Source organism: Empidonax traillii, unplaced genomic scaffold (genome assembly GCF_003031625.1).
Source record: "Empidonax traillii isolate 1590-97213 ecotype Southwest subspecies unplaced genomic scaffold, ASM303162v1 scaffold663:size352693, whole genome shotgun sequence".
NCBI classification, from domain to species: Eukaryota; Metazoa; Chordata; class Aves; order Passeriformes; family Tyrannidae; genus Empidonax; species Empidonax traillii.
The window spans coordinates 197,738-221,183 of record NW_020955856.1 but is presented as its reverse complement, the minus strand read 5'-3'; the positions used below and the strand labels follow the sequence as shown (position 1 = coordinate 221,183).

Genomic DNA, 23,446 nt, shown 5'->3' with positions numbered 1-23,446 from the left:
AATATCTACTGGATCTACCCTTTTTATGCATAGCATTAGACTAAATATTACATGTCTTTCGACCTTGGGTGCAGAGAAGATTGGTGCTGACCCTGTCTTGCTGTCTCTTATGGGACCTACTGTAAGAAACAAAGGCACAGAGTGCCTTCTCTGATCCTGCAGAGAGGATATGCTTCCTAAGTGCACCCAGGGAAGGGAGATGGGAGAGGCAAGAACAGGGAGGGAGGAAGTATGCAGACACCTAATAAAAACCCAAAGCTTTTCTAGCATATCAGTGACCAAGATACCATTGAGAGGACCAGGGAGCAGAGGCAAGGCAGATTTCAAAGCCTTAGTAGTCTTGTGTTTCTGCCCTATCTTTTGACTAAGACATAAAAGATTTGTACAGAAGAGCACTCGAGCAAAAAAAATCAGGCTGTAAAACCTCTTGTCACCTCCCTGTGGCCACGTGGCTCTCAAACTAGGTAAGAAGTGCTGCAGAGTAGACCCAGTGGCCCAGCCAAGCCAGAAACATTCACTTCCTTGGTCACTTGACCAATTATATTGAAATGACTGCCTTTAGCAGCATGATGAAACCCCGACAGCACAGCATTCAAGCTGGAAGAAGAGGGGGAGGCACTGCAGAGCTGGAAGGTGAGAGCTTGTTCCTGCTAGACAACGGGAAGGGTGACGGAAGGGGTTAATCTCACAGCACTTTATGAAAGTAAAACTTATTAATGCCTTATTAATGCCTATTAATGCCATCAAATCTGTGCAATGTCAGTGAAACAGTGAACACCTCATTGTCCTAGCAATAACAAAAGGGGGAAAAAAGGATATGTGATTTTATCTTTTGGGGTACCTCCCCTAGATTGTTTAATTTACTGCTATAATATTCTTCCCTAAAAAAACTTTAAACCAGACCAGGGAGTTTCATTTTAGTTTGTCACATTCTTTTTGCAGAGTTTGTGCAATTATTTTTCCCATCAATTAAGAAGATTTATGATTATGTTTTCTATTATGTGATCATGTTTGTCAAGTAAATTATTCATTATTTTTCCCTCAGACAACAAATTATTTGTGAAACATAATTTCCCTTTTGTTTTTCAACCTGTTCAGACTTCGAAAATGGTGATAGAGCTTATGTATTTGATGAATGAGGATTGTTCTTCTTTATAATTTTTATATTGAAAATACACTTTTTATAGGCTATCAAATTTATACTTACATTCAGTTGAACTTAGTAATGGACGCATTGAAGACCCCAGCTTTAGTCTAAGTTATTAGCACGTATTATGTTCTGCAAGGATGAAGTACAGTTTGATGTTAGGTGGCATGTGATAGTTCAGTAGTCTAACCTTAAACATAAAGATTGGAAATACCATTGAAGAAGGATTGGACCTTAACTGTCAACTTGCATAATGATCACCCTAACACGAGGCTGCTGACCCAGTTTTCATTTCATGATGCCATGCAAAGACTCCTAGAGCACCGAGTAATAAACATTCAAAGACATGTTCAACTGCAAAACTGTGGTAGTTAGAATGATCTTGAATTTTCAGTGTCCTGATTTAAGTTCCTGTCTCAGTCAAGAGGTGGAGGATCTGTCTTATAGATTAATATCTACAAGATATGTGTATATCTACAAGATACAGCTGCAAGACTAATATTATTGGACTGTTGGCAGCAATGAACCGAAATGTCCATCCCTAGATTGCCTTTAATACAATTGCTGATCTACTTTGTGGGACTAAGGAATGCAAGGTAAGAGGGAGGGGCCACATAGTGCCTAATTTGCCCTTTGCAAGGATGTAAACTGTGCTGAGCTCCCAGGAAGTGGTAGGGTGCTAACCTGCTGAAAAAGTGAAAAAGCATTCTGGTACAAATAAGTAATAAATGAAGAAAAATAAAACTGCTGGAATCAGTTGTGCGTATTCTACATTTGATTGATGCTCAAAGTGTGTCCCAAGCCCCAAACATTTTCAGTAATTTAGCTTTTTCTATTGTTCTTGCTACAGCTATTGTTTTTCTGTTCCTTCATGGTTATGTTTTACAATGGCCTGAGTCTGTTTTTAACCTCTACTGCTATGGAGTTTATCTCCAATGCTCATATGACAATGTTAAAAGAGTATGACATGGGTGTGCATGTGGAAACGATCTGTAATCTTTAGCCTGCAATAGCAAAACTCTCTTATCTCAGAATGAGGGAGGAGGGAATGAAATTGGATTTCCTGCTCCTCTTGACAGTTTCTATAGCTGTAGTGTGGTAGGCCCATCGGGTATGATACTGCACAGCTAACCTAAGTTGTTTTTCTAATTGGGGGCAGCTGCCAGTATCTCTTCAAAACTGAGTGATGGGAAAACTATGTATAAAATTTGTACTTTCTTTTTTGATTTATCATTTTCTGACTTACCTCATGTAAAATTTTCTCAATATTTGTGGCTCGCAAGAACACATTCCAAGTAATTAAAAAAAAAAAAAAAAAAAGACAGTTCTTTACAGGAATACAAGCGGCATTACTGCAATTGTGACCTTAAATTTTGGCTGGACAGACAGATCAAGAGCAGATGATTTGGAAATAACTGACAGTGAATTAACTGTATACAGTGAGTCTTAAAAGTGCTGTAATTCAAAACAGGCGCTGTGTTAACTCAAACTCTCATCAACACACTCAGTGCATTGGCATAATAGGAGTAATCAGATATTTGTGCAGTGGAATGTGAGACAGGAAAGCTGCAGCTTATCTACTTGTTGTAGGCAACTCTCAGTCTGGTGCAATCCACAATCTCCTTTCTGTTTCTTGATGCAGTGTCTTTTGGGGCTTGTAAATGTGAGGAATGAAGAAAGTCTAGATATATGCCCCAAACTAACCTATTCCCTCCCTTCTTGCCTTCTTTAAATCATCCTTACTTTCACTTGTGTGAGGTGAGAGTGAATCCTTTGGCTTATTCCTTCTGTCTCATGCTATTTATTGAAAGTGAGAGCCTTCCAACCTTTTTACTGCTCTTTTGTGTTGCTATGGTAATGGTGAGGCCCATGCTTCTTGTCTGGTTAAATGTACTTTTAATTGCTTCAATAAATATGTTTAAAAAATATACAGTGAAGGCTACTGTTAATGTCATAGTTATGTTACATCACATTTGATAAAGGAGGTAAAAATAGATGTTAGTGAAAACTTATTTTTAACTGGTTTTGAAGCTGAAGGTGAATTAACTTTCAGCACTCCACCTTTTGGGCTGTGGCAGGGCTAATTGCTTTGGATAAACACTTGTCTTCAGATGAAGCCATGGGCAAACAGGAATGGAAAGATCTGCCTTTGCCATCGAATTCCTTTCCTTAATATTACAGATGACTGTAAAATAGACATTTAGCCTATAGTGATGCACAGAGCATCTGAATCACACAATGTTCTAGAAAATCACTCAGAACATACTTCAAAATCCTCTAACAAAATTGAAAACTTTATGTGCAGTGTTGTTAGAAAGAGGGCAAGAAATAGGGCTATTGCTAATGTTCTGTATTTTCATTATTATCCTACATTATAAAGCACAGGGAAAGCATGTGGCATGGTAATGAAACTTACTTTTAAAGGCCTCTGGGAGAACATTTTAGTGGCCACTGCTTGTGTTCTTTTCGCATCTGAAGAGTGAAATATGAGTTGGAGTAGGGGAGCAGTTTCACCTTCTGACAAGAAGAGACTGGAAGTGGACCTGTACACTCAGTCTTTATATCCAATATTTCTTCCTAACATGTTGAATTGTGGAAAGGGACAGAAAAGAGCTGCAAAATTGGTTTGCAAGTAGGAGAAAACCTCCTGCAGTGAAAAAGTTACAGAGTCAGCATGTTTGGATTATTAAAAAACCTTTAGAGGAAGCTTGGACAGAGTGAATAAATATCTTCCTAAAGAGAAAATACCAGATACCAAAAGGGCCTTTTGTTTATCAGAGAGAGGACTTAAGACCAAGCCCATTTAAATTGGATATAAACCAGATTATTAAGCTTGAAGACAGACTAATCAGACACAAAGAGAATCTCCAGCAAGGCTTCATATGAGGACCTTTCTAAAGAAGGTCCAGTTTTGCACAAACTCATGGGCAAAAAGTGGCAGCAGAAGGGGAAATTGTACAACATTTTATATACAGATATACCTATACTATGTTTGTATGCTCACACAAGCACACACAAGGCAGAAATGATAACTTATTAAGTCTTTCTGACTCCAGACTCCAAGACAGTCATCTGTGTGGCAGTACAGAGTTTGTTGTTTATGAACTTCTTACAGAAGACTTCTTAAAATAAAAAGGGTAGAAACCAATTATAAGTTTTGTTGAAACCAATTATAATTTTTGTTACTAAAGCTCTGTTAGATTCTAAAGCAATTATAAAAGAATTTGAATTTTGAATGTAAGTGTATAGTGCTTTGCCTTGATATGTGAAGGAAACGTGGTTTCTAGTAATGCAACAAGGATGGCAATTAAACCTTGCAGTGCACAAAATGTTTGTAAACAAGATAGATAATGTGTTTTGATTGAAAGGGTCTTTATATGCCATTAGAGAAGTCTGCTTGAGTTTTGAAGCTTAACATAACCACTTTTTCTTGGAGGATGTATAAAATACAAGTTTTAACATAGATTAAGGCATATTAAGTAGACAAAATAATGACCTACCGGACACAGTGTATAAATGTGTACATAAGGCTCATATTCTGAAGAAAAAATGTTTGGAGAAGTGTTTCATAAGAAGAAGAAATTTTACATCTCTTCAACATCTTTTTGCTAATGCAGGTATTCAAAAGTATAAGAATTATGGAATATTTGGCTTTGAGATAAGTTAAATTTGATTTATCATTAGCCATAAATGAATAATATATTTATATGAATAACATGTTTATATAAATATTTTTTTTTAAAATTTCATTTCTGTAAAGTGTTATTTCTCTATCTTGGTCGTGTCCAAGTTTATTAACTGAAATTAAATAAAACTGTTAAAGTTACTTTATTCTGCAAAACTACAGTGTTTCCTATGGCAATTTAATATTTATTTTTTCTTTCCAAGGCTTTAGCAGTATTGCCCTTGAATAATTCTTAGGGTCTGGTGATATTATAATGTAAAAGCAAAGTTAATAATTTTAAAAGGGTTTAATGTGAAAGCATACATCATCTGTTATAATTTAATATTTTTTATATTACCAGTTAGAGGAAGTGACCTAATTAATGAATCGTTTCAGGTGGCTTGCCAACTTGCAGCCTGATTGTGCTGGCTGATGTGCTGATTGTGCATGATGCTGGCTGCAGCCTTGGCAGCAGTGGAGGAGGTGGTGTGGCTCTGTGCTCTGCTCCTGTAGGAAGTGTAACTCCTCTGTCAGTGCACTGTTCCCAGGTAAGGGTTGGGACTGCCAAAAAGAAAGAGCCATGTGTGACCCACCCCACAATCCCCAGCTCGAAAGAGATGTGTGAAGATAAAGAGGGTACCTATCGCTGTTAAAATGAGCTAACATGATTGCTGCAAGTAGTTAGCGTTGCATTGAACAGTGTTACTTTGATGACTGTGACATAAGCTATTTAATTTGCATTGAATCATTGGCTTGCAGCAGCATCCTATTCCCCAAAACCAATGAGTGTCTAATAAATCACAGGAACCAAAGTGGCAGGTAAATCCAGTGTCTACTTTAAAATTTGCAGTACACTCTAATCCTAGTAAAACAATTCTGAAGCAGGATGAATAATTAATGGTGAATGATTTTGAGACATATTTTATCTGTCTTTCAGTTTCAGCCTATCAAAACTTGGGAGCTTTTTAGACTTGTCTTTTATTACCAATAATTTCCTGATTCCTTTCTCTCAGTAATTTTTCATCTGTCATATAGGTGAAATTGCATATGATCAATTCAGGAGTAATAACGGTCTGTATGCATTAAAGAAAGTATACTTTTAATGATGAACAACTCTATCTGGTTAAATCTCTGCCTTCCTCTGAATTATGTTAATCTTTGTGATTTGCCCCTGTAGATGATGCTACGCATTGTAACTTTTGGGACTCAACTATTTGAACTGGATCCATTCTTTTTTTTATGGCAGACCTTCACTGCTGTTGTTTGTTATCATTTCTTGGTGCAATCCATGTTTGTAAACCGAAATTTGAAGCCTGATACCAATCTTGTCTGTTCAAAGAGATTTTTATTTTGTGAGGTTTGAGATGGCTACTGTAGAGGTCTAAGCAGAAAACAAGACTTGAGCATCTGTGTTCAGTTTCTGCTAAAGACACTAGAAAAGCCTGCTCTTTCTGTGGGGGTGGCAAGCGTCATCAGATCAGATAGTTTGATGTGCAGTGGCTTGAATACTTGTAGGATACTTTTACAGAGTTGTTACCTTACTGAAAAATGTTTTCATCAAAATATTCTGTTAGAGAAGACTGTGAAAGTCAAATCTAAACCAAGAGGACTGAGTCTTCATAAGTCATTAACTATTTGTGCCGTGGATCATGCCCTGTGTCACAAACATAATGCCTGCAAACATTTGTTGACTGCTTGACTAGGAACCTGAGTGCAGTCAATGAGGACTCTCTGGGCTGTGGCAATTGAAGGTTATACTCCCCTTTCTACTGACCCCAGGGAGTGGGCTGGGGGCAAGGTGAGATGCACTTGGAACCAGTGCAGTCCATGCCTCTGTTTTCAGATTAAGAGTAAAGAGAAGATTTGGTTCTCTGGAGTTTGTACTCTGATACTATTCACTGACATTAAATTCACTTAAATAAAGCACACTACCCCCCCCCCCAACTTAAATTATATTAAACTTTAACCACCTTATTGCAATTTTTCTTGACCACTGCCATGTCTCACGAAACAGGAGAGGGATGCTAAGTCCTTAGAGAGGGGAGATTTTTTTGATTGTCGGTAATGTATTTATCTGTCAGTGCCCTGAGGAAGCTGAAACCCTGAAGTTTGGCCAGTCTGTCAGCACCCCTTAAGGGGGATTCTTCACCAAACAGATTCACAATATAGGAGGGGGATTTGATTGCCCTTTTTGAGGAGGGTCACGCCAACAGCATAAGGGAGACTCCTCAGCAGGCCTTTCCAACATATTAGTTGCTGCCAGCAGCCTGTAAAGGACTCACTCTAACAGTTTACAGAATAACAGTCTTTATTAATAGGAATTGTGACAGGTTAATAAGGTTTGTAGCTTGTCAGTGATAGTGTCTGACTGCAAAAGTATACCTAAACTAGTACTACTAAGAAGGCACAAACACAAGCTCTAAAACAAAGCAATCTACTAATACACTAGGGAGTAAGCACAAGCTACAGTTCTAAAAGCAGTATTTAGCACACATAGAATATTGTTCTTGTAGCCAGATGGGTGTCGGTCTCTTCTCCCAGGCAATCAGCAGTAGGACAAGAGGGCAAGGGCTTAAGCTGTGCCAGAGGAGGTTTAGTTTGGATATTAGAAAGAAGCTCTTTACAGAGAGAGTGATCAGGCATTGGAATGGCCTGCCCAGAGAGGTGGTGGATTCACCAGCCCTGGAGGTTTTTAAGATGAGGCTGGATGTGGCACTGAGTGCCATGATCTAGTAATCACAGTGGAGTTGGATTAAGGGTTGGACTTGATGATCTCGGAGGTCTCTTCCAACCCAGTTAATTCTACGATTCCATGATTCTTGCACAGTAAGCATCCCTACTGCAGGGGAAGATGGGTTCAGCCAGTCGACTGGTTCCAGCAGTTTTGGTGGAATCTTCCTCAAATTTTTCCCCTGTCCCCAGCTTACTTTTATACTATTTCTTTATGTTTAGGGGCAGCTTGAGTGAATTTAGTCATAAGTTATTTATTAGGTAGTCATCCTTGGCATCTATCTCCCTTGGTGGACAGATACTGTACAGTCTTTGAATTAAAAAGTGTCACCATGTTCCTCTCCCTGCCAGATGTTTATGGAGGGAGGCCAAGGTGCCTCCACACTACTTTCCTACTGCATTCCATCTTCTGTAGCAGATACTTATCATTGTTTAGTGAACCTTTGTGAGGCATGTTGACCATGTTCCATGAGAGGAGGAGCAAAGCAGCTGCATTTCACCCTCTAATTCTTAGTCTCCTCTAATTTTTAATCCTATCCATTGTTCCACAGTCATGTATTTTAACATAATTTTGCTACTCCTACCCTTCCTCTTCTTCATTATTAACAATCACATTTTAGCAGTCATCTCACACTTAGGCCTTTTTACCACAAACCCTCCCCTTCTCCCCCAAAAGCTTTTCTTTCCTATTTCTTTCTGCTACCCTATTCTCGTAAGCAAACCAACAAACAAAATGTTGTTCTTCTTGGACTGGACATTAATATCCTCTGATGCAAATCAGCACTCCTGAATGTCTCGGTGCAAGTCACACCAGCCCAACATCAAACTGGGCTGTGGAAACTCCTGTTGCTAAGCAGTGTTTTTGCTAGACATTACATAGATAGGTACTACGCTCAGGGCAGGCAAGATGGCACTGTGTATTGATTGCAGTTCCCTCTCTATGAAGTGCAGGAGAAATATATGATTTAAATTAGGCAAATACTAATAATCTGGCAAGGCTGAGCAACCCTGAAACAGAAAGGTATGGTTGCACTTGATCACAGAAATTTGTTCCAGGTGGATCTGATGCTCCTCATCCTATCACCAGACCAGAGAACTCTAGTATTAGACAGTGTTATGTGTCAATTTTAGCTGCAGTATCTATACCTGAAATCAAACAAAAGAAACAAATCCATCCCCTTCCCCACAAACACTTCTATTATGGTACTAAAGTGCACAGTCTTTGGCTGAGCTGTGAGACTAGAGATCCAGACAAAAACATCTATTAACATTCTGAAGGCACATTTGTTAACTGCAGAACTATTTCACTCAGTATCATGACTAAATTATTTTTATACAAATTACATTGTTTCCCAAATCACCTTGGGTACTTGGAAGACTTCCTACTTTTCTGCATCACACTGTCAGGTATTACTCAGAAAAGCTTCACACCAAATTTACTTTGGAAGATGTCTGGAGTAAAAGGCCACTATTTCGACCTGTTCCTATGAGCCCACCTGCAAGCCTTTTGCTGTCTGGAACCTTATTTCTTAGCTCATATATGATATGAGGCAAAACTTGTAAGAATAGCTTGTGTTTTTCTAGCACATAAAGCACATTAGACTGGATTTAGTCAATACCCTGAACCCTTGCCTATATCTAATATGGAGATGCAGATGGACAGCTCATGCCAACATTCACAGGGCTGTTATGTTAAGCAGGTACTGAGGTGCTGGAGTGAGGTGTGTCAAGGAAGATCAGCTTATAGAGCTTGCAATATGCATCATTGCCCTTTTACTTGGGCACCATGGCTTCAGGCAGGACAAGGTATTTCCTTGGCTTCAGGCAGGAATGAGGTGTTCTCTTCCTGCCTTTTTTTGTTGTCTTATACAAACTTGAGATTCTTGAGTTATTAATTTCAACACAAGTGTCCTGATTTCTAGATAAAAAATTCAAGCACCAAAGCAGACTCTGCAAAGATTAGCTCATGATTTAGCAGAATGCTGTTGTCTCTCTTTCTTGAGGGATACATACAAACAAAGACCCCCAACAGTTGAATCACTATACTGCCTACTGCACTACTATCTCCTACACAGGGGAAAATGTTTTTTATCCTTCATTTTGTAACAAACCTACTGTGGAGCAAAGAATGCAAAAATCCCCATAAAGTTACAAGGCAAATTTCTTTGAGGCCACTAAAATAGCTGTGATAGAATGTAATCTCCACTTCCTGACCTAGGGGTGCCTCTTACATCACATAGTTTCTGGATAAAATGCAGAACAAGGAGTCCAAGGAGTAAAGACTTGATAACAGGGGATGTAGAGAAGATGGAGTCAGGCTCTTTACAGTGACAGGACAGGACAAAACAGTGGCAGTTCATCTGAATTCAGATCACATATATCAGACTGGGTTTTGTAAGGTATCTAGGTGGGGGAGATGTTAGGCCCTGACAACAGGCTCAGGAAGGACATAAAAATATCGTGACGCTGAGGTCAGTTGAGATTGCAGAACCTCAGCTCTGTTGTAAAGGGAAATTTAACTGCTGATAGCAAGAGGCTGGCTTGTATTTTTTGCTCATCCTCTCAGTTAGAGACACCTATTTTATAAACCGGAGACGTAAAAGAAAATCTGTGCTAAATTGCCTCAAAATATCATACCTCTAAAAGCACAGTTGACATTCCTGCAGAAAAGTATGTTCTGGGCTAAGACTCCAGATTTCCTTCCCTCCCACCCCTCAGCTACTTTAACCATGAGATGATCCAGCCTCTAACCCATTCATTGCCTAAAAATACCCTATAGCAAAAGTTTTGTGCTAATCACTGGTAGCAAGTGCTGAGATCTGAATGCTGACAATGCTTTCAAGGGATAGCCTAGCTACATAGGCGTATCACAATGTCTTTGGAGATTTATCTTGGATATGGAAAATAGGATGGTTTGGGAATCTGGGCTGACCCATTTAGAGAATGGAGAAGAATTTGTGACTGAGAGATGCACATACAGGCATATAAGCGTAGCTCTGTATTCTAATGCTAACGAGTAAACAGTCAGCAGTATAATAATCTGTAAGGCATTTGATCCCAATAAACCATCTTAATCCTCAGGGCTATTCTGGCAGTAAGAGATAACTGCACAGAAGCAGAAATGTTCTTAGTATAAACCTCACGTATCTATGTTTACTGTGTGTTAAACAGTTACACACTCTTCTCCCCTCCTTCCCAATACTGATGAGCACTTCATCTGTACAGTCTGCTAGCAAGAGCCCTTTAATTTGGATTTTTATTATTTCCAGCAAGGGCTAAGACAAAAGGAAAATCAAATCCCAAAGAAATGCTTAGGACTGAAGTTCTCCTACTGGCATGCCCTCTTCTTCAATAAAGTTTCACTACAGATTTTGGTTTTAGTAGCCGTACATGTGGTCTTGTGCTTTGTGGGAGGATACATTTCCACATCTCTGCACTTAACAAGCCTCTGAGCTGAATGTTTTTGTGGCTGTCTCCTGGCTGCCGCATTGTCTTCATTGTTGTCTGCATTGCAGACAAAGGGCTACAGCTCAAAAATGCAGAGGCAGTGAAGTGCTAAAAGTTAATTAATTTGTTGTCATGACTAAAGACTGAATGATACTTTTGAAAGGGTGAGAGCAAGAGCACATCCTACCTCCAGAAATGGGTAGTGTCACTGTGGGTTATGTGACCATATTATGTTCGCCCCTCCCAGGCAAAAGCATTAGTTAAAGCAGGGCACAGATGAGCTGCAGCTGCTTGCTATTCAAGGCACAGGGCTGTAAGGCTTCTTCCTCAATTTATTTATTTTTTTAAAATACTCTTCAAGCCAGCACTTGTTCCTCTACTATTGGAGTCCTGGCACCTAAAGACACTTCATCCCTGTCCGGTACCCCATGAACATTCAGGCATCAGTGCAGACGTACTACTTGCTGCTGCTGGTCTAGTGCTAGTGCTTTGCTGGCCTAAACTGTGAGGCACAAATGAAACAGGGACTATTATTTATAGCTCAGAAATGTTCAAATAAAGACCAAAATTGTTCCATGAGCTTTTTTTCATTGATCAATTAGTTTGCAAAATCTTTCCTTGTTACATGTGTGAATGGCCATTAGGTGCCAGGCTTTGACTCAGTTTGAGGTTGTAAGTTGAAGCCAAATTTTTTCCTCCTGACAAATGACAATATTGTTCAGGTTAAGACTCATTAGCACAAATGTTGCCATGTAATGGCATTAAAATAATACACATGTATTTGTGTTGTGGAATCTTCAAGGTTTGTACTTGAAATTTGAGTTCCCCTCAGTTATATAAATGACAGTGCTGCACATGGTAGCAAAAACACTATCCTAGCTGGGATTTGCTCTAAGTGGGGCAAAACAACCACTTTGCATCTGTATTTCACATTTAGTGATAGCTTTAAATTGCTTTTTTAAAGCAAGCATTTCTAGTTCTACTTCATATTGTTTGGCAATGACTTGTAAGAATTTTAGCTTCAATAAAGCTATATCTGCACAGGTGCCACTGTAAAAAATGATCCTTAGCATATGAGATACATTATATCATACTTTTGATTGAGACATTGAGGAGTAAGGTATAGATCCTTTTACTTATATGGGGAAATCCAGGCATGGGACTGCAGCTGGCTTCAGAATTGCACATACTTTCCCTTTTGTTGATGAGTTTGTTCTACAGTTCATTAAAGTGCTGCTCTGATGCTCTCTGAAATCAGTGGTAAAGCATATCTTAACCTCAGTAATGTGTGCTCAAGCTGAAATATATCTTAGTGCTAAATAGTAAAGTGTTATGTCTGGTGTGTTCACCCTGGATGTGTATGTTAGGTGGAAGAGCCCATGCTTATGTAAAATGCAACTGTCCTGTTGATGGATTTGGCTTACATTTAACCAGATACACTGTATATGCAGTTTATTTCATTTTGCCAAGAAAATGGGTCAATGAAGAAGAAATAATATGCAATCAGATATGAAAAATAAGAATTGTAAATATACTTGTAGATCCTTTTCTGCGGAATAAATCTTGACATTTTGGCCACTTAAAATAAATCCTGGTTTTGAGGGCCCAGAAACCTCAGAAGAATAGAGAAGCCTTTGAGGTGTTTGAGAGCTTACTATACACTCAATTCGAATGTTAACAAGGCTTTGAGGGAGCAGAAATTGTCCTTCAAAAACTTCCCTTGTTACCAAGTAAGCCTTTATGGTGTATACCATCATTGTTATTCTTTATGATCATAATGTGGCTAATAATAAAAAAAAATAAATCTGTGAACACCAGGAGGTAAAGGAAAAGAGAGAAAATTCAAACTGTTTTAAAAGCAAAACTTGCAGAGATTCAGAGATTTATGGAAAGGGAGCACTCTCTGTTTACTGTGAGGAAGCTTTGCCATCAGCTTCAAAGGAACTTTTAGTAGGTTCTGAATGTTTGTAATAGTTATGACTCAATTTATCCAGACAAAAATATCTTTGTTATCTAAAATCTTGGCAACACTATGCATTTCAGTGCAGACTGTGAAAGATAACAATCAACTTCAACTCCCACTGACCCAGGAGTGGAAGGGCTGTGGTATGGTATTTAGTCTTACTGACTATAATTATATGTAATAAAATGGTGTAGCCATTGATGTTATCACAATTTGTATAAAAAGTTGCTTGTAGCAAAATATTACAGATGCAGGCAATCTGCAGGAGTTCATAAGATGGTAAAGTTAGACTCTGGCAGATTAGAAGTTGCTTTTGGTGTTCAAACGCATGCATATGCCTCTGTTTTTACCAGTGTGTATAAAACCAGGACATTTTAAATAAACAGTTGAAAACCTAAAAGTTTCCATTTTTAAATGTTCCTTTCTTAGTTTAAAAATGTTTTATTCTCTTTTTAGAAGCTCCCCTATTTACACCATTTGCTCTAAGTTTTGTGACAGCCAGCTCTTGATTTGGAGAAGCTAATGTTAATAGGAGGACTGGATGTGGTTTACCTCTGGCAGCACCACAGTGTACTTTGGAGGCATGAGCAAACAGTGGGAGAGTCTGGGAGCTTTGAGGGCTAATCTTTTTACAACCATGGATTTTCTATATAACCACAGGCAAGTCTCTTTGTCTTACTTTACGTCCTTGCACAGGGGAGATAGAAGTACCAGCTCACAAGGGAACCATGGATGTAAATTAACGTTTGTGAGTCAGGGAACAGGCATACATAAATAATCATATGATGAAGAAGAAGTGGTAGAAATCAAATACTTACAGAGTTCAAATAGACCTAATGGAATAGAATCCTGCACAGCATCAGTAAGCTCTAGTTCACAACTCATGTGGAGAAAAGGGTTTGATTCAAGTTACATAAAGAGTCTTAGCCCTGGCACAGCTCTGTCCATGCATTCTTGGTTTTGGAAATCAAAATCCTGTTCTTCACCTACTGCATTACTGGTGCATGATTGTGCACTGCATGCAGGCTTTGCTTTTCCCACTTCATTTGCTCTTACAAATAGTCCTTGGAAACTGCTCCTCAGAAGGGGGTTCCTCATCACCTTGTGAGTGACCTTTCCATTACCTCCTTCCCCACTGGACTAAAGGCTTGCTGTTACCATTACTTGATAGTAGTAACAACTTTAAATTACTGGGACAAACTGTAAGACAAAGAACTGTGAGAACTATCTGCACCAAGGAGGTCAAGCAGATACAATTAGTGATGGTTTACAGAGCCTTTACTTTTCCCATTTTCACTTTCATTTCTATGGTTTTGTTGTCCAGTGTTTTAACACTTTATGTAATTACTCTTGAAATCCACATAACTAATGAATTTTTTCACAGTGTTCTAAATATGTATATATGTATGTATAATACTTTTCCAGTGAGTTTAATTTTCCATGTGCACCAGCCAAAGCTGTTAGGCATAGTGCCTGGCTTATGAGCCATTGAAGAAAAGTGTGCCTAAGGTTTTCCCAGCTGCTTGTTCAGGATTTTGCTGACCCATATGGACATTGCCCCTTTGCTGTCGTATGTGAACAGGCAGAGAAAAGAGAAGCATGGAGTAGTAGATGAAAACTCTTGCTGAGCAGCTTTAGGTTGCACTTGGTGGCAGAAGTACAGGTTTGTGCTTCTGTTAGGTTTTTACAAGGTATGGAAATGGGCCTTTTTTTTTTTTTTTTGTCTGCTTCAATTGAATTGAAGGAAACAACATGCTCATGAAGCTTCATCCTAGCATGCTGAAATGGATTTCTCTCCAGTCAATTTACAGCAGATCTGAGCCATTTCTCATTTTTACTCCCCCTCTAAAAGCAGGTGAGTTACGTAAACTTCATGTAAGAGAGAGCATAACCTTCTCCACCACTTGCCTGGTACTTGCCTTTGGTACTGCAGAAGCCCAAGCAATTAACACTAGCTAATTAACTTTATCTGACTACTACACTGAAACGACCTAAATTTTTAAAGATGTTTATATAATTGATTTCCCGTTTTTAATATGAATTAACCACCTTAATATGTTTAAAAATTAAGCCTTTTTTTCAGCTCTATGCAGTCCAACATAATCTCTTGTGTGTGCTTTTTTCCTCTCTCATGCAATCCATGTGTCAAAATTATAAACTTCAAATCCCTGCATTTACTGAAAATTTACCTTGAATGGCACTGTATTTGCTGATCTGTGAAAGACAACATGAACAGGCTCTCCAGAGAAAATGGAGTTATCAGGAACATTTGGGGACAGGAGATATCTCACTATGTGCAATGTGTATTGTCTGAGAAGGAAACAGAGTGCAAAAGCTTGCTATGCATAAGGCAGTGTTTTACCAAACTGAATAAGAGGTTCTAATTTTTTTTCCTCAATAACCCAACAAATGTTGCTACTATGGGGAAAACTTCACCAATAAAGAGTAAGAATGAGCCAAGACTTTGCACTCCGATCTCCTTCAGTTATCGTGACACCCCAGGTTGCAATACTTCTTTACCATCTTGGCAAACATGCTCTCAGAGCTCAGCTAGGGTCCCATCCAGTGAGTCGAATAGCAGGCAATAGTCTTTCTTCCTTGTGCTAGTACCTCTGCTAACCCAAGAATATCCAATGAGGCTGATAGCTGGAAGGCAAGTCTTGTTGCTGTTCCAACTCTTTGTTGCCGCTTGCATGTGTGGAGGGAAAGACAGTGATTTCTTCTGCCATATGAGAAACATCTTCCAGGGAGCCAGGGCCAGCCTTGGCAGCTAGAGAGGGTGTATGATAAAATAGAAGCAGCTGCATGTGACTGTATGTTTGTTCTCCCAGGGTACCTGACAGAACTTTGTGATGTTGCACACTCCTTAAAAGTAACATGCTTAGCTTTGACTCTAAATGTCAAGTCACATTCATTAATTATAATCCATGTTTCTTTGCTTCCTTGGCAGTAATCACCATCTTAGGATTCAAGATACTTCCGACAGGGATACTTCCACTACTATCCTTCCCACTATGGGAAGGATATTTGTTTTCTAACAATTATTACAAAACTGTCTGATCAATACATTCTTACTTCTTGGGGAAGAAAAACAGCCTGGCATAACAACTGCAGAGGGGACCAGCATCTCTGCCCTCCCTCCCAGACCAGAGGCATGGATAGAAATATCTGGAAAAGGAACCAGCACTGAAGTTGCTTCTCACTAGTCCTTTTCTGCAACACCAGGACTGGGAAGCCTAGAGCCCATCTGTTAGATCTTCATGACTTGTCTCAGCACTTGTAAAGAACGTCTGCAACTGCATAATAAGCAGAGATGTGCTGAACAGTTTTGGAAGAATAGAACTAGGCAACTAAGAGAGGGATCTTCAAAAAGTAATACAGTAAGTGGGATGTTACCAGCAGAAAATGCTGGGAGGAGGAGTAGCTGCAAGCCCTGGCCTTCAAAAAGAGCTATATCCCTAGCACAGTGATGGTGGTAAGGCAACTGTGTCTGCTCCAGATTTTGCGGATACTGGAGTGAGTCCAATAAAGAGCCATGAAGATGAATAAGCGATTGGAGCATCTGTTGCACAAGGAGAGGCTGAGAAAGCACGGACTGCTCAGCCTGGAGAAGAGAAGGATTATAGGCAATATGTATAAACACCTGACAGGAGACTGTGAAGAAGAGAGAGCCAGGATCTTTTCAGTGGTACTCAGAAAAACAGTGAAAGGGAATGAGAATAAATTAAGAAATACTAAATTTCATCTAACCACAACAAAAATTGTTTACAATGAGGGTGGTCACACAGAGCAGGTTGCCCAGAGAGATTGTGGAATTTACACGTGGAGATATAAAAAACCTAAATGGACGTATTCCTGGGCAATTTACTGTAGCTGACCCTGCTTTGGAGTGGTAGTGCTTGGACTACATGATCTCCAGGGATCCCTTTCAATCTCAGTGATTCTATGATTCTTAGATCAGCCAAAGACATACAATAATCCTAAGCCTTTCAGGCAGCAATGAAACCTCCTTTCTGACATTTTCATTTAGCCTAAGTAATAAAATGATCATTAGGAGACAGAAAAAGTGAAAAAAAGCGTGACTATAGCCAGAGGGTGAGGGTAAATCAGGTTGAAATTTCTTGCTTCACATAATATTTCATAATGATATAAAGTATAACAAGTTTTGAGAGAAGCATTGAGAAAAAAATATTTTTTCAGAACACCAACGGCTGGTGATAAGAAAATTTTCTGCAATATTAGAAGAGGCAATTAGGTTCAGACCTAGATCTCCCACATGTAAACTGACTGTTTCAGTACTGGAAATATTAGATATTTAATGATTTTCAGAGTGAAAGAAGAGTGGAGTTTTGACCAGAACCTGTGTGTTTGATACTAGTGAGAAATCTGTACATTGTTAAAATACGATTCACAAAAGAACTAAAAACAGTAAAAGAACCTCACATACATACACTCATATTCTCACTTATGGAAATGTATAAACAAAAACAGTGTAGAAAATCATAGGGAATACCTTAACAATCATTTTATCCTGAGTCTAATTTGGTTGTAAATGAAACCTGTGGAAAACACTGTTCAAAAGACCGGTGGATTCCACCTAGAGGGAAAATAAAGGTGAAGTCATCCTCTGCTGAAGAATGAAAGGGCTGTGAAACTCTCATTTGGCTGACCTCCAGATGCCTCTAAAAAGTAAAAAATCTTGCAGGTAGCTTGGGAAGATCGAGTCTGAAAAATACTCCACACTACTACTGTGAGCTGAATTTCCACACAACTTGCTAAAGCAAGACAGAATATTGGCAATTTTGCCTGATGGCCAGAATTATCATAGACTGTTATTCCCCGTAGGAGAACAAGGGACAGTCAGTAGCTGTCATCGGTGTTTTGGGACCCTCAGGGCCACCCTGGAAGGAACTCCATCTACTTTAGATACCTAAGTCTGATCCCTAGCACATAGCACCCGAGGTATGTAAACTATGTTCCTTAGGTGGTATGTGGAAGTCCTAGATAAATTCAGAGGACCTAAATTAGATCCTCATATAAAATGATGTGAACATTTTTCTGCATCAAATTGGCTGTCCAAATCCCCAAAAGGTTTTGGCAGCTGCAGCATATCAAACAGACTCATGGCCACAGAAGAGGAATCCAGAATCCTGTAAACATCTTGGGAAGAGTTACAAACTTTAGAAGGAGCACATAAGAAAAAAGGTAGCACATAAGAAAGGGCATACTCAGTCAATAACCTAGGTATGCTTTTATCTATGACTGAAACCCATATTCCAGAGAACTATCCCACTGAGGTGGTGGTAGTGGACAAGGGGCTGGGAGTGGTGTGAGACAGATCCCAGACTCAAGCTGAATTTATATCCGTGCAAAGGAAAGAAGTAAGATTCATTGGACTAATGGAAGAATGCAAACATGAACATGATTATGTAATTTGGTGGCTAGACACTCCCATGGCATACGTGATACTTAACAAACTATTTTCATCTTTAAAGGTCTGGAATTTCCTTGAAGTCTTTTAGAAATAAAAACCCAGCAACATCCAGGGCTTTGGGAAGAACATTTTATTGCTAAGCATATCTTTAAACAAAATGCAACTAAGAAAAGAAAAAGAATCAAAAAGGAAGAAGAAAAAGAAAGGGAAAAAAAGCAATAACATCACAAAAACTCAAATAAAAATTCTTCAGGTTGTCCATAAAGCAACAGGGATATGGTAGAAGCCCACATACAGAAATGCACATGTTCCCAAAAAACTGTCCAATAGAAACTTACACAAAAAAGGAAAGTGTAAATATTTTTCCTTTAACTTAAAAAAGGAAAGCGAAAAGAAAAGGAAGAAAGAAAGCAGGAAATCATTTCACAAGACTCCAAGACTCCAAGAACAGCAATCTTTTACAGACATCAAGATATAATCAACTTTATATAGTTTCGGCCAGTTAAGTCATCTAAAATCGTGCTTTCATACCTTTTTAAAACCTGTCTTTTTTTTTCTTTTTAGTATAAAAAATAAAAAAGAAAAAAAGCTCAACCTCACACACACGCACACGCACCACACACACGCACACATACACGCACTGAAAATATTTGTTAACATGAAAGCATCTTCTCTAAATGTTTGAGAAGACTGGTTTTTTTTTGAATTTAAGTTCCCATGTGCGTGTGTGTATCTGATGACACTTCTTCAGAGTCAAATATTCATGCGACTTATAAACACCAGCAAGAGTAGATTTCTAAACCTAAACAGCTGATTAGTTTTCATCCGCATACAGCAAAAGTGTACATTTCTGATATTCCAGAGTTCTCAATCCTTCTTGGTTTTTGTTGTTTTTTTCCTCTCTATCTCTCCCTCTCCCTCATTTATTTTTTTGCTCATGATAGGCATGGCCGTCAAACCGCCTCACTATTGTTCTGTACAGTAAGATAATCCTTTTCACAATAACTGGGAAAATGTAGAAACCAAACAACCAAATTAAATAAGTTAAATAAAACAAAAGAAATTCCCAATTTAACCATAAAACAGTATATACACCATCAGGGTATCCATATAGAAATTATACTAGCAAAAAAATAGTAGTAAAATATGTAAACAAAATTTCAGATTTTTTTTTTTGACACAGGTAACTGTGACAAAGCTAAAACACACACTTCACATTTTAAGGTTTGCTTTTGTTGTCTGTTTCTTTTTACTCTGTTCTTCAAGAACATTCTCATTCCGCATTAAGACCATAACAGAACTTCTGTTCCAGTCGTCCCATCAAACATACCATGATAAATATATCTGTGTGTATATATATATATTATATTATTAAATTAATTTTTCTTTATTTTTTTTGTGTGTCACAGCAGCTTTATTTAGTTTCTTTTATATAAAAGAGGAAAAGGGAGAATAGGGCAAATGGAAAGACAGATGATCTGAAATGTCAAGCTACAAAATTAAAATATTACACATGAAAACAAGTTATATGTAAAAAAAAATCTATGTATTTTGCAGTCTTCTACAAGGGTTTAGCTTTTCTGACATTTATTGGTCTTGTCACAAGTTGAACTCCAGTGATGTCTCTCTGATCTCTTTATGAAACTGATTTATCACTATTTTTTGCATGCATTGCAATGTCACAGAACCAGAACCCAGAGGAAGGCTCCTTTATTTTTGCACAGTATGTTCAGCTCAGAACAGTTAATAATTTTTAAGAATTCTTTTTTGAATCTCCAAATCCTGTTAAACATACTTTGACTGTGCTAATGCATACTAAGTCCTGTACTCAAATAAAACCAATGACTGATCAGAACAGACCCAAACCAGTCTACTCTTCAGTTCAATTACAAATACTGGAGCCATATCCAAGGGAACCAGCTTTCCATGATAATTTTCTTCAGCACCACCCATGAATCACTTTCACTGCGTTGTTAGTAAACAACTTACTGCAAGACCAAGGGTTCTAGAGACAACACAATCAGATATGCAGAGTAAACACCATGGGTAGCTTTTGAGTTCATATATGGCAATAGTCTCTCTTTATTTATTAGGGATTTTTTTTTCCGAGATTTCTTCTCAACATATGGTTGACCCCCTGCACCATTCCACTCCATTCTTCCCTCCCATACCCAAAAGTAATCAAAAGAAACAAACAGTAAGTAACCCAAGAAACCAAACCAAACCAAACCAAACCAAAAATCCAACAATCTCCAAAATCTTTTATTCCCCTCCTCCAATCTCGAAAAATTATATGCATGCTGGACACGTCCAGATAATTTTGTTCAATATTTCTTTGTTGTTTAATATTGTTTGTATTTTTTAAATTTTTCTTTCCTTTTTTTTTTTTTTTTTTTTTTTTTTTTTTTTTTTTTTTTTTTTTTTTTTTTTTAAATAAGTAAACTGAAAAATTATCGATACAGTCAGGGTCACGAACATTGTTAAAGACTCACTTGGAGATATGAAACAAGTAAGCCATGAAGTCTTCTACTTTTGCAGAAAGTTCAGCGGAGGAGGAGATTTGGAGATGTCCAAGTTCACTAACAGAGCAGAGCTGTGCGCGCCATCTCCAGAACGCTAAGTGTGCTTTATAATACATTAGGGCAAAGATTGCTGACTCCAAGTGATGACTGAGACATTAACAGTCACTGCTGAAATTTTTTTCCCAATACTTTTTCCCACAAACGATATCTCCCAATCATCTCGTTCGCTGCAATGGTTCTGATATTTCAGTTAAATCTCATTAAGTATTTATATATTTATATATAAATAAGTATTCTTTTTTACACATAATACTCTTTGTCCTTGTTTTTCTGCTTCTTGTGGCCGCTCTTTGAGCTCTGCTGCTTCTCCTTCACGAGCGTGCCGTTGCTCTGGGCTGAGTTGCTGATGTAGTTCCGCGTCTCGTCCACCTGATAGGACCCCTCGTCCCTGTTCCTGTACTTGTACATGGCGTACAGGAGGATGAGGATGCAGAGGGCGGCAGCAGCCACAATGCCGACGACCATCCCCGTTGTGCTGCTCGACTCGCGGACCACCTCTGAGGCCCCCGGAACCCGTCTGATTCCTGGCTCCGTGGGGTTTGCTGTGGGCACATTACGGAACATGGGGGAAGTGATTAGCGGGCTCTTCAGCTTTGTGCTGTCTAGCTCATAGGCAGTGGGCAACGGAAGCAAGACTATGTCAGGCTGGGGTTTGAGCTCACGGTTATTCATTTTGCCGGCTGGCAATTTGGGCACCATCCCAGTCGAGGACGAAGCTGTGGAGCGGATCAGCTCAGGGGACAAAGACGTGGTAGTAGTCCTACCAGTTTCGGAGACTTTGTTAGGTCTAAAGTCCTTGGATTCCCACTTGGGTGCGTGTGCTTTGTAGCCACCTTCGAAGATGGAAGTGGAAAGACTCTTATCTGTTACCAAGGAGAAGGTGGTGTAAAAATCTTCATCATCAGTAGGGGGTAGGTTAGAGTCAAAGGTTTCCCCTGAGCCATACCCAGATATCACCAAGCCATCATCATCACAACCATCGCTGCCTCGGTCCGACAAGCAAGGTAACCCCGCCTCAGAGGTCATGGACAGGGAATCTTTGGTGGTCTCAATAATGGTGAGGAGGGGGCGAAAGGTAGGGGGAAGTGTAATGAAAGGTGCACGAGTAGCAATAGGAGGGATATCTAAAGGGTCTTCTACAAGTAGAGGGATAACTAATTCACCTCCTGGGATGGAAAAGAGAAAAAAAAAAAAAGAAGATTAGTACATTTTAATGACACAATGCACCATTTTCTGTTCACTTGACTCAAGGGCAGGAGAGGTTCTGGGCATTCTGAGAAGGTGTCAGGGATCAGGTTTCTCACCCTAGCTACACTACCAACATACTTTCCTGGGGGTGCCTTTCACTGTTCCCTCCCATCCTGTCTGGACGTTGGTAAATTGCATGTTCCATTTCCTACCTATGCTAGGTATGTACAGTGAAATACTCTGAATTTTGGGGAACACAAAGTTTTTGATTTTTGGAGATACTCTCAAGTGACTCTGTGGTCATCAACTTTTGGTAGTGATCTTTCTTAAGCATTTGGTTAGCAGACTATTTAAACTAATTATTTTAGACTTCCATAGACTTCAGTGTTCTCATAGATGTATTTTTTACTGCTCATCTTGCCAGTTTTAACTCTTCTCATTCTTTTTGTTTAAAATACAGTGGTATTTTCTCTGCCATTCTAATCTGCTCACCTGTAGTTTAGAAGTCCTTTCCTTAAGGCATTTCCCAATCATCCATTTCTTCTTGATCATTATCTGGCTTTTAAATAGTGGGAAAGTTCATGAAAGCAGGGATGGAATAAGAATGAAGTACTTACTGGGGTCCATGAGGGTACAGAGCCCTACTCAATGTTCCTCTCTTTTTAATATTTCTTTAGCATTCTGTTTGACGCTAGTGATGTTCCTTTTCTTCCATTTCTTGGGGCTACTAGTGCCATACTATCTTCATCTTCAGTTCTTCTTGATGTTCTTTTACCATAATTTGATTAGGAATTAGGATAGATGGGCTCAGTTCCGCGCACACTGTGTCTCACCTAAAAAATCCAATGCGCAGGCTGGAAGGTGGAAAGACCTTCCCCGGTTCTTCGTTCGCGAAGAGACTGGCCATTGTAATTGATGATATAACTGAAAAAGGACTTTGATGAACCAAGTTAGCACTTGAGCTCAGGATTGTACTGCAGAAGTTATCTTCACACTTACTGTTACTTCTTGATAAGCAGAGAGTTGTGATCAGTTCTACTTATTTCTAACATGATGGTCCTGCCTACAGAGGACTAAGAACAAGGTGGACTTATGGTCTACTCTTGAACAACAAACTGTACCTTTGTACCTTTCCACAGTATAAGCTACAACTGAAACAAGAAAATTGGTGTATTATTTCTATGATTTGGATTCTGAGGAGCAATATTGTTATTTTTAGGGTAGTAGCCCTGTTTTTTCTATTTATTGTAATATGACTATACCTCTACCTTTGAGTTTATGGGTAATTCAC

The 23,446-nt window shown here is 38.9% G+C and overlaps 1 protein-coding gene across 7 annotated transcripts in view; it reads right to left on the bottom strand.

Moving 5' to 3' along the window:
• Positions 1-18,500: 18,500 nt before the first annotated feature.
• The window catches only part of LOC114065456 (neurexin-3-beta), a 136,231-nt gene continuing 131,285 nt past the window's right edge, over positions 18,501-23,446 (bottom strand). For 2 of the 7 annotated variants that reach the window (XM_027899390.1, XM_027899393.1), the window contains one exon: positions 18,501-22,133. In XM_027899390.1, the coding sequence (XP_027755191.1) occupies positions 21,208-22,133 (926 nt within the window). In that variant the 3' untranslated portion in view covers positions 18,501-21,207. The remainder of the gene's footprint in view (positions 22,134-23,446) is intronic. The other 5 variants (XM_027899388.1, XM_027899389.1, XM_027899391.1 and 2 more) reach the window with 3 other exon arrangements.